Genomic DNA, 12,421 nt, shown 5'->3' with positions numbered 1-12,421 from the left:
AAACACAATAAAATCCTATCCTTACTCTCAAAGACCATACAAGTTAGCTTAAGAGTTTTATATCAGAAGAAATATCAATCAATACAACCCGAAGCTAATGTTTAAAGCTAAACTGTCATACAGATAAGAATTACACCTACAATCACAGAAATACTTAAGAGCAATCTACAATCAAGTAACAGCTAATAAGAGAAGTTACTATGTGCTGCTGGGCACTATTCTAAGTACATTCCATGAATTAGTTAATTCAATTTTCACAGCAATTTCATTTTTCCACTGAAGAAGCAGAAGTAACAGAGATGCCAGCACAAAAGCATTTATGTAAGGGGTAAGACTTGACCTCAACCTTAAAGTATAGAGAAGCAGAGTGCAAAGAAGGTCATTTCAAGAAAACTGAAAAGCAAAAGCCAAAGCAGAAATATGACAAGTATCTAGGTAAGACCAAAACAAACGCTTGAAACTGAAGAAATTAAGGCTGGATAAAGAGGATGGGACTGGATTATAAGAGGCCCTAAGTACCCAGCAAATGGATGAAATTTTATAAAACAGCAAGAGCACGGCACCCCACTAGAGGTCTTTACGTGCTATGAGGGGCCTTTTAGAAATGACAACCTGGTAACAATGCAGAATGAGTGAGCGAGAAATGGGAAGCAAGGAACTCTGTTCAGTTCTAACATAAATAAATAGGGTTGGTACGTGAGGAACCACAGAGGTCACAATGAACCAACTATGTCACCCTTCACACCAATAAGCCAATCCATTATGAACAACGAAGTGGGAACTGTAATTGCAACATACCCTGAATTATTTCCAAATATACCTTCAATGAAATTAAAAGGTACACTGAAAACTATGTCAGTAAGAAATGTTAGTCAATTAATGTAAAACTATTCCTGCTGTTCAGTACTATACCGTAAGAATTTAGCCGAATTTGACATAAGCAGAAATTTCACAGTACGAGTATCTACTTCAATAAAAGCAACATCACAAATAAAGGAGTTAAAATAATTCAACACATAGCTTCCTCACATTGCTTTAGAACTACTACACTATTTACCAAAAGGTAATAAATACATAATTTTTATAAACAGTTATTATGTAAATGACATAGTGTAAAATTAATGTCACATTTATTCATAAGCCCACTAAGAACCAGTTGTTTATCATCCATACAATAAATTCTATAATCTACATCAAGTTTACAAAAAGAAGCTATTCCAAACAACTTCCTCCCTTTGTAATTAAACGAACTCCTAAAGAGAAGAAACATGGGGAAAAAATCTCAAGTCAGTGAAAACTAGATTACTTACCAGTAACTTGAGTTATCCTATTGGGTCTTTTCCCTCACAGATCCACCTCTCTTGCCCTTCTGTCCAGCATGAGAATCTTCCTGATGGGCATCCACTGGAACTGAGGGGGCATGCAGTACAGACGCATATGTAAGAAAGTTGGGGGGAGGGCATTTGGGAGATGCTAGAGACATGCTTCAGTGTGCTCGCTTACCTTCCTGAAATTGGAAATTTCAACGGTCCCTTGGTCCTCGAGGCATTCACAATAACTTCAAAGAATGTGGATCTGTGGAGATTACCCAATAGGAGAACTCCAGTTACTGGTAAGTGATCCAGCTTTTTCTTCTCTATCAGAATAAGAAAATGATTTAAATTTATTTGAGATTATTAATACATGTAGAACTATAGGGGAAAGAGTTGTAAATTCATCAAATAACTATATGTGAACACACCAAAGTAAATACAGAAACAATGTGCTAACTATAAGGTCAACAGAAACTTCTGGCATTATCAGAAACACAAGGAAAAGAAAATGATTTGAATGGTTTCATTTTAAAATCTCCACTGTAACAACAGCTATATTTTAATATACATAAAATATCAGCTATTAGACTATTCCATCTCACTAAAACACCACGATCATTTTTTAATATTAGTAAAGGATAATTAGTTGATCAAAACGTACCATTTCTTAACTAGCCAATTTCTTGACTAGTCAATGTCATTAACACTGACTGCATTTTGGTGTAGAGGCCACCACAGTGGATTAACAATCTGTAAGACTTCAGATAAAAAGCTTCAATGCAATTCCCATTCATCACTCAATAAGTCTTTAAAATAACCATTTGTCACCTATAACAAACCAGCCACATATACATACATATGTATGCTAGGCCACTGATAGATAATGCTGATTTTAATATAAATACCTGTACAAAGTACTGGAGTAATATTTCTGATTAACAGTTAAACTTTTTAAATTTGACTTGTCATTAAAGAACAAAAAAACCCTATTTCTAACAAAAGAAAGGTCTCCTCAACAGAACTTTATTTCAGGCTCACGTGAAGACTGCCTTTACCTTTAATTCAATACATATTAATCAGGTACGTGGTTCATTTTAATGTGCTACAGCAGTGATGACTTCAAACACGAGACCCTATTGAAGATACAAATATGTTTCAATTATAATCTTCCCTTTTACCAATAAGCTGCTATTTAATAATTAACCCCTACCTTCAAGAAATGTGTGATTTCATGGTTTTTCATTCCATGGAAAAAATTTAAGATAATGTATAGCTTTTCCTTTAAGGGTAAACAGGATAAAATGGTGTATAAAATCATTATTCAACAAAAACAAATTGAAAATGCAGTTCTAATGAAAATCTTACATTTCAGTTTTGTTATGAGGTAATATTTATATTTAGTAAAGGTTGATAGCACCATGTCAAGATTTTTCCTAGATTCTTATTTAAAGATACAAACTGTCTTGGATAAATTATATCCATTTTTATATAAATCTGAGTTTTAAAAAACAATAGTAATTAATGTAGTTCTAATGAAAAGCTTACATTTCAATCCTGTTATGAGGTCATATTTGTATTTAGTAAAGGTTGACAGCACCATGTCAAGATTTTTCCTAGATTCTCATTTGAAGATACAAACAGTCTTGGATAAATTATATCCACTTTTATATAAATCTGAGTTTTAAAAAATAATAGTATTGATGCAGTTTTTAAATGACCCATTCAGGCAAACAGAGGCACTACACAGACCTCAATTTCCAACTGTAATAGAGAGATAAATGCCAAAAGGGTCATCTAGTTAACTAGATTCCTAGTTAACTTCCGTTCCCTGAAGAGTGAGCAAATACATGGCATGAAGGTCCTACATGAACTGATGCTATAGATACAGAAGCAATAATTCAAATATTTTGTGTTTATGGTATAAGCTAGTATAAAAGTTGTCATTAAGAACAAAATGATAATTTCCAATTTTAATTTACAGCAACACATGCAGTCTTCATTTAGACTCAAAGCTTATGAATTTAAAATAATATCAGGGGCATTTTTAAAAATAATCTGAGAATTAAAATATCTTGAAAATATTTTAAGGAAACTAAAAGGGTCACTTAACGAGACCAGCAGTCAAAGCTGTTTGTTGTTATCATACCATAAACTCAACTAAGATGGATTTTATCAGAACAGCTTAGAAAAGAAATTCCAGAAATTAGGATATTCTATTCAAAAGAATCCTCTGTAAGTTCTAATAATTATAACACCCATCCACAAAAAGGTACTCCTTAGTAATCAAGAACCTAACCAAGCATTTCACTAATGAGAATCTATCCATAAAATCAATTTGAACTTTTGAAAAAAATGTTCAGGGAAAAAAAGTGAGTTAGCTAACTTTCACTTCTACTACTACCCACTGGTTTAGACATTATATTTTGGCTGGAAGCAACTTAAATTACAACTGGTTTTGTAATTTCAAGTGCATTATTTTCTAACTTTCAACTAAGATTTAAAATTCTAATGTAAGGTATTATAGTTGTGGAAAGTTGTTCGTGTAAATCGTGGACTTGCAATCCTCTAGCACTGTAATAAAATTTAACATTATACATATATTCACACATATTTAAGTGACATTATTGATGGTTCACAAATATGGGGGGATGTATGTACTTCAATTAACCAAAATAAGGTCAAAAGTGAATTATACACTTACTTAGTAAATAATGTCATTTACAGAAAATTGTCATCTTTTTTTGCTCTTTTAACAGCTTATCAGATAATCTGTTTCTTAATTTCCTTTCCTTCAGCTTTTTCCACTACTTAGCTCTACGTAAACCCATAAAGAAACAAACAAAAACAGTACTATTTTCTTGCTAACATAAATTAACCTAAAATCAAGATGAGAAAAACTATATTTATCTGTAAAATAAGGTTACAGCAGAACCTACTACACAGAACAGTTGTGAGAATTAAGCTAATAAAAATGTAAGTAATGCATTTAAAAATCATGCCAGGAATTTAACCATATATCAAACTGTAACATAACCAGCCAGAAATGGAATTATTTTCAATAGATTTTATATATCTTTAAAGAACTATTAAAAAATTCTAAGTTTAGAGATTTATTGTTTGTATTAATTTTGGTACAGTTGGCTCTCTGTATCCAGGGGTTCCACATCTAGATATTCAACCAACCATCCATCGAAAATATTCGGGAAAAAAATTCCACAAAGTTCCAAAAAGCAGAACATGAATTTCCCATGCTAACAACTATTTATATAGCATTTATATTGTAATTAGGAATTATAAGTAACCCAGAGGTTATTTAAAGTATATAGGAGGCTATATGCGGGTTTACATGCAACTCCTACACCATTTTATGTAAGGGACTTGGGCATCTTCAGATTTTGGTAACCAGGAGGGTCCCAGAACCAATCCCCATGGATACCAAGGGACGACTGTATTATTATTTTGAGACTCTATTCTTTATACTGCAAGATAAAGAAAATAAGTTAATTATGGTATTGATTAGGAATCAATGATGTGCAGCATGAAAGAGATACAAGAACATGTTAATGTTAAAACTGAGGTGCAAATACCACTTATACATTTGTGATTTTTAAAAAAATACATATAATTTGAGAATAGTTAAGAAAACATTGTAGACAGCAATTACTAAGTAAATCACTATCATTATCCTATCAATATATAAATTATATCTGCTAATATCACAAAATCAGCCATTCCATCAGATTTACTAGTAAAAAAACCTCCTCAGACTGTAAAAAGTTGCCAGAAACATTTACACAAATCATTTTCCATATTTCAACACCTGGTTTTTATAAGCTAGAATTTTAGAACTGCAACTGCTGACATTCTAAAAGGAGAGTATGAGAAAAAATAGTATATATTCATGTTCTTGACTGACATTAGATGGTAAAGATACTAATATATTTAAACTGTCCAGTTAAACTGTTCAGAAACGCTGAAGGGGAAGGATGCTAGTAGGTAAGCTCTAAATTCCCTAGAACCCCTGCTTTAGACAGAACAGTTCTCCATTTATCTATTTTATGTTTTGGGTTTCCTCCATAAGCATCCCTTGCAAGAAAGAATTCTGCAACAACAACAAAAAGTTTTAAACTTTAAAGGACAGTGTGATGGGCAGCCTTTAAGATGGTCCACAATGACCCCACCTTCTGGTATGCAGGTCCTTCTGTAATCTCCTCCCTCTGAATAAGGGCTGGATTTAGCGACTCATCTCTAAGAAACAAAATTTGGCAGAAGTATTGGATGTCACTCCCAAAGTTTTGGGGTAATTTGTCATACACCAATAGGTAATTGGTATGGAAAGCATTACAAAGTAATTAGTATTAAGCTAAAAGTTGCAAAGTGAATATCAATTAGGTGGCTAAAAAGGAACTCACAGGAAAACATGAGTTAATCGGTGGGGGCCCAATTCAGAATTTGGTTCTTGGTTTTTAGGTCCAAAAATTAAACCTAAAGCTAAAGCAGATAAGACTCAACTGAACCTCCTCAAACTGATTAATAAGTCTGGTGCCACCTTCCAGGGTATTTCCTTCCCAACAAATCTGGACAGAGCCAACGTATTACAAAGAACTGCATAATGGCACACAGTCTAAGTGTGCAGTAGCCCTGAAAACTGGTTGTTGTGTCTACAAGCTACTTTTCTTAACTGAAAATTTTTTTAAAGTTTAAGATGTAGTTAAATATAAAGAAGCCTACATTAATACGATCTCAGAATAAAGCACCATTCTAGCAACCACCAAATAACACCTCTCACTTCCTACCACCTCCTGTACCATGCTAAACACTGACCAACTGTCTAGTGTTGTAACGCTATGTGGTTTTTCTTTTTATACAGCTTTATGTTTTAGTCATTCTTTCTAAGCATACTTTGATCACATTAATTGATCTTCAACAATATTTTGATCTTCCTAATTTGACAAATACCCTAGTCCCTTAATTAAGCACCATATTTTATAAACCATATCTTAAAACAGGATACTTCTGTAGAAAGTTAATATCCTCTATCCTTAACAGTCTCTAGTTCAAGGAAACATTTTCCTGATCCTAGTCAAAAATGTCTGGAGCAGTAGTCCTTCATATGCTAATTATAGTATCCGAGTTAAATACACAAAAATAACAGCTTAACAATACTCTGAATGCCAACAAGTATGTCAACACAATAAGGAAAACTAACCTCTCCTCTGCAATCTCATTCTTTTTCTCACCTATTCTGACTATAATATTAAAATTAATCTGACGAGATTCTAAGACCTGTATTAGTTTCCAAATCAATTCTTAATAACCATCTCTAAAATATAAGTGCATATTTTGGATGTAAAAGTGATTTATAAAACAATAGCAAATTTTTCTAGCATAATAAATTTCAAACAGTCTGAGGCCAACAGTAATACTTTGCAACTTACTGAGTCTATTCTAAACAATAACTTTGTTATTTAGCACTCATAAAATCTGAATCATGGATTAAGTGAAATGAACTTACACTTCTCAAAAGACATAACCCACAAGTGGGCTTATTAGAGCTTGTTTAGAATGACATTAAAAGGTCACAAAATTATTTTTTGTCTTAAAAAGAAATCTGAATCATGGATCACATCAAATCCAACATATTCCACGATAACTATCACTTTACAGACCAAAAATAGTGTACAGTTTTATGAAAAGTGCTGTGATTTGCTTGGTTAGCTGACCTAATGCTATGATTCATTCCTTCTAAAAACAGAAGATAAGGACTTCTTCAAGTTATACATGCTCCCCCACAAGTAACTATGCAATTTTCCAAGAAAGCGTTCCAAGTTGTTGTACTTACCACTTAAAAAATTCTTCATACCAACATGGACTGAATTTTTAAAATTAATTCTATTAATTTCTATAGCTACAACCAGAATTTACCTGTAAAAGTAGAGGCTTGGGAATAGATTTAACTAGGTAATCAGAGCACTCTTCCTTGAAAGAGTGAGTTAGTCACATAATTTTCCTCATCTCCTGACCTACCATTATTAACCTCCTTTACATAACCTATAGATGTAATTCAGAACTGTTGTAACTATCATAGAAGGCTTAGTGCAAGCACTATGCAGGATTATAATCTTGTTACAATTTAAAATATAAATGTCAATGCAACACTTGTTAAAATAAACATTATACAGAATGCAAAGGAAAAATTAAGATTCTGATGAAAGTAAAAGCCATTTGTTATGGCCAACCACATCTCCTCCTTTTAAAAACATTCTCTTCCCTGTATTCCTGTAATATTACACTCTCCTGGGCTTCTCCCTATTTAATTTTTCTTTCTCCTCTATTTCTTTCTTCTTCTTTGCAGGATGCTCTTCTACCACCACAAAGAAGTGATGATGTTCCTCAAGTTTCTGTCCTAGGTTCTCTCTTCTCATGCTATTCAATCTATTCCCTCCCTGATCTGTCTTGATCTGTCTCACCCCATGGCTTCAATTTGGTCACGTATGCTGATGACTACCAAACATATATTTATAGCCCTGATCTCCTTCCTAAGCTTAAGCCCCACATATCCAACTGCCTCACAGATTTCCCTTCTCAGATTTCTCTTAGATGCTTGCAATTCAACAAATCTAAAAGTGAACCATTACCTTTCCCCAAACCTGTCCTTCTTCTTGTTCCCTGTCAGTGACAATTACCACCATTTACCTAGCTGCATAATTAAGCCAGAATCCTGGGATTTATCCTCAATTCTTATCTAAAACCCAGCTTTTTATTTCCCACAACCATATTCAACCATCCATCAAGACCTATACATTTTCTCTTAAACATATCTCAAATCCATTCATTTCTCTCTCTTACTGGCATTATCCTTATTTGGGCCACTACTGTCTCTTGCCTAGACTACTGCAATGACTTCCACCAAATGGTTTCTCTACTTCTAGTTAAGATTCAACAAACAATAAGCATGACTTAAAGAGAATAAAATGTTACTTGCTGTGGTTTCAATTATGCGTTGTATCCATGGCAAAAGAAAACATCTTCAAAACTGCTAAAAAAGTTGAGTATGAAGGTAATTTAGGTTGACACAAGTTCTTTTATGAAGTAAATGGGCACAATTAGACATACTCTACCCAACTCACAGGCTCATGAAATGAAATGAAACGATATGATTAAATGTTTTCCTTAAAAGCAAGTGGAAACAGTTTAAAGCAACAATAGAATCAGATAAATGATAACGAGCCTTTGCAGTTCAGTCAAGCATTGTCAGTACCTATGCAAGACGCAACAGACACTGGGATTTTTTATCAGTATCACTGACAATTACTACCATCATTAACTAAAAACTATGTTAAAGTTCCTTACGTCATTTCTCACATTTAATCATCACCACAAAGCCCTATGGTTATATGCCCATAAATGGCAGGGTGGGGATTTAAACTAAAGCATGATTCCAGGATCAGTCACACTACTCTCAAGGAGATCACAGTTCAGCAAAGGAAAGAGAAACAAAATGAAATATTTTCAATACACTGTGTAAATACAATCATCACACTTTGCACAGAATGCTTTAAGGATAACTGAAAGGGCATTCATTCTGGCCTATGGATAAAGAAATGCTTCTTGAGGGAGATGATGCCTTGAGCAATCATAAAGAATAAGAAACTGTGGAGGATAGGACAGTACAAAGCAGAGGAAATAATATGATAAACAAGACACAGGGGCCTAAAAATTGGATTGTCAGACCATGACCATGCTGTCTGACAATCCAACCTTGAAAATACTTACTCTTCAACTATGACAAATAGTACAAAAAAAAAAAAAATGCTGCTTTTAACTATTCAATTCTTAAGTCTATGTACACTGCTTACCACTATTACACTACCAAAGTACTTTCTAGATGTTAAAACTTTTACTGGTAGGGCCCAAATATTTATGTGACAGTCCACATCAGCTTCACACACACACACACACACACACACACACACACACACACAGAGGGAAGAGAAGAAAGAGGGAGAGAGGGAGGGAGGAAAGGAGGGTGAAAATATTTTTGAAGCAATTTGTGGAAATATTATTTTTTAGTAGAAAACACTTATTCTTATGTTCTGGTTTTGTCAGTCACCCCACTAGAACCCACACATTTGACAATAGGGATTGTTATACCCCTATATGGAAGTCTATTATTATATTACCACTCACGTATTTGACAGTTTCAGCTAGTGTTTTTTGAGGACTTACTGTATGCCAGGCACTGTGCCAAGTACTTTACAAGAATTATCTCATTTAATCCTCACAAGAACCCTTAATTGTTATTATCATCTCCATTTTATATGAAAAAACTGAGGCTCAAAGTTAGCAACTTTCACAAGTTCACACAGCCAGTAAGTGGTGACACTAATATATAAGCCCAAATAGTCAAGCTCCAGAATCAAAACTCTTCACCACTATACTACATAATTGCAAGAAACTCATAAATAACATTTTTTTTTTGCTTTCCATTGTCATAGTGAGTACACATAAAAATTAAAAACAAATACACAGTTGAAAAAATAAAACTAGATATATTTTCCTGCACTAAAAATATATATAATGAAATCCTACACAAGTGGAAGATGGCAAGATTACAATTAAAATGTAAATCACCAAAGGATATTACAGAAAAGTGCTGTGTGAATCAGAGACATTAAGTTTACAAAAAGTTGGCAACAAGGGAAGACTGAGCAAATTTGATAACCACCTTCATATAAAGGCAACAGTTCTTATTAATTTTATCAAAACATACAATTTGATGACATTATGAATTTAATATATTTTTCATCTGTAAGTTGTACTGCTCATTACTCACCTAATCAATAATTATAGAACTCTGGGCCTTATCAGTCTTGGTCTTAAAAAAGAGCAAAATGTCTAAGAAGACGAGTGACAGGGAAGGAATCCTTCAAAGCCCTTAGGAATTTTAATAATAACTTCATTTTTTCATTTTGTAGTTTTGCAAATAATTTTGCATAGAAAAGTAATTTTTGCATAGAAATGTAACTTTAAAGAAAAGGTATTTAGATTGCTATATTAATTAAGGTGGCACAGAATTCATCTTTACACAGTATTTACAATATTTATAATAAAAATGTATGCTGGAAATGCTTATTTTCCATTTTAAAAAAAAAAGGAAAGGAAAAGGGAAAGAAGGAGAAAGAAAAAAGGCTTTTCAAAGGGAAAAGCTTCGAATCTCCCCACCACTATACAAAACTCATTATTAGCTCTTCTCTTTGAAATGTAAGGCTAAGAAATCCAGTCACAATTAATCCAGCCTGTGTGGAACAGAATTTGAGCGGTAGAAGGCTCACTGGATGAAACAGGGCAATGATTCTCAAAAAAATGTTCTGATAACAAAACACATTTAAGAAATAAAAATTAAGAGAAATCCTAACAAGTAAAATGTATAAGAGAACAGATGATCTGGCTGAAGCGGAGTGGGGAAACACAAAGCTCCACTTGTTTGCTCCTCTTGGCAGCCACGGAAACAATTTCAGGAGATTTCAGCTCTCTCTACGCAAAGAAACCTTTTACTTGATTCTAACTGGCAAACTCATCCCCTCCTTACTCCCCTATTTCCTGGAACTTGCTCTCTCACAGGAGGTCTCCCAAAGTTGGCCCTGAATGAACAGTACGACTGAAGGAATGGATGGCTGTGCATTCAATGCTATGCTAACATCTCTCTGGCTGGAGAGATGTTATGATGGTGGGGATTCCAACTTTCCTCCTTATACTTTAGTGTCTTCAATGAACATGTAATACTTTCATCATCAGAGAAAGAGTTATTATCTTAAAGAAATAAATAATTCTATCCCACATGCCCACGTTTACATTTACACTTGAAACTATTACTTTATTCAGATTTACCTAAAACAGGAAAGATTTTCTAATCCATAAAGGAATCGGAACATTTTAGAAAGGAGGCTAGAAATGAATATTTTTGAGGACACTTTGGGCCCCTGGTAGACAACAAGTAAATAACAACAAAGGATGGAAAAAGATGAAAAACAGCCAAAACAACTCTGCCTACTCTGCAAATACACGCAGAGCTCTACTTTCTGAGCAACTACTTCTCTGGCATTGAACAGTTTATCTACTTGCTGCTGTTTACAGGCTGATCATAGTTAGTATATCCTATAAATGATGACAGTGCATAAAAGAATCCTGATCACAGTATAAAATATGTACAGATGAAGTGATTTAACTCATGTCTAAAAACTGTCAGAACTGTACAAATTTATTATACACAAATTTATACATTTATAAATTTATCGTATACACACATACAGTCAAATTTGTTATTAGTTATTCTCTTAGAGATTCTTAGAATTTATATCACAAATAGAAGAGGAAAATAATATTTACTGGGATTTTTCTCCTAAGAAATACTATGATATCAAAGAAGTCAGAATATATATAGCACAATGTTATAAAAGACATCAAAATGAAGTTTTCAACATTTTAACTTCAAAAATATTACTTAAAATAGGGAAAACAATTGACAGTCATTTTGATCTTCATTCACTATACTGCTAGCTCAGATTTTAACATAAGTTCTTATGTTAGTTATAAGTAGTAGGTTTAATGCTAGAAGTTTTCAAGATGTACAGCACTAGATACAGGTACAATGAAATTTACAAGAAGAAATCCTTAAGAAGTTACTTGCTACAAATTTAAATGCTACCACCAGCAAGGTAATAAAAAGCACTTCGAAATCCAAACATTTGAATCTGGCACTAACCAGTTGTTGACCTGAACAGCTCACAACCTTTCTAAGCCTATTTTCTTACTTGTCAAGAAGCTACTAAGCTAGGACCCTGAGTTTCAACAAACAGAAAAGACCTCACCCAGCAGATTGCTATGCATTGGCTGGCAGTTAAGAGCAAAGCGCAACAAGAATTCTCCGAACTGAGTTGAAAATTCCAAACAAAAGGGTTTGGAAACAATAGTTGCTTCAGCAATTTCAAAAGTTTAAATACCAACATCTCTACCCCATAACCCTCAAGATGTTCCCTCTGGAGACTATCTTATCGCCACCATTAAGGTTTCAAGAAATAAAAACTAGCCTGTCTCAGGAAATGACT

The 12,421-nt window shown here is 33.6% G+C and overlaps 1 protein-coding gene across 7 annotated transcripts in view; it reads right to left on the bottom strand.

The window, feature by feature from the left end:
• YAF2 (YY1 associated factor 2) overlaps positions 1 to 12,421 on the bottom strand; it is a 62,334-nt gene that overhangs the window by 39,507 nt on the left and 10,406 nt on the right. For 3 of the 7 annotated variants that reach the window (XR_009048412.1, XR_009048411.1, XR_009048413.1), the window contains exons 4-5: positions 1,504 to 1,575; positions 1,311 to 1,410 (exon numbers count right to left, since the gene is read on the bottom strand). The exons of 2 other annotated variants lie outside the window; for them this stretch is intronic. Coding sequence is in view for 2 of the 5 variants with exons in the window: in XM_057702242.1 (XP_057558225.1) it covers positions 1,504 to 1,636 (133 nt within the window). In the remaining 3 variants the exon portion in view is untranslated. Of the gene's footprint in view, positions 1 to 1,310; positions 1,411 to 1,503; positions 1,637 to 12,421 lie in introns of all 7 variants that reach the window. 2 more of the 7 variants (XM_057702242.1, XM_057702241.1) reach the window with 2 other exon arrangements.

Source organism: Hippopotamus amphibius, chromosome 12, assembly GCF_030028045.1.
Source record: "Hippopotamus amphibius kiboko isolate mHipAmp2 chromosome 12, mHipAmp2.hap2, whole genome shotgun sequence".
Taxonomy (NCBI): domain Eukaryota; kingdom Metazoa; phylum Chordata; class Mammalia; order Artiodactyla; family Hippopotamidae; genus Hippopotamus; species Hippopotamus amphibius.
This window is presented reverse-complemented; position numbering and strand designations above follow the sequence as displayed.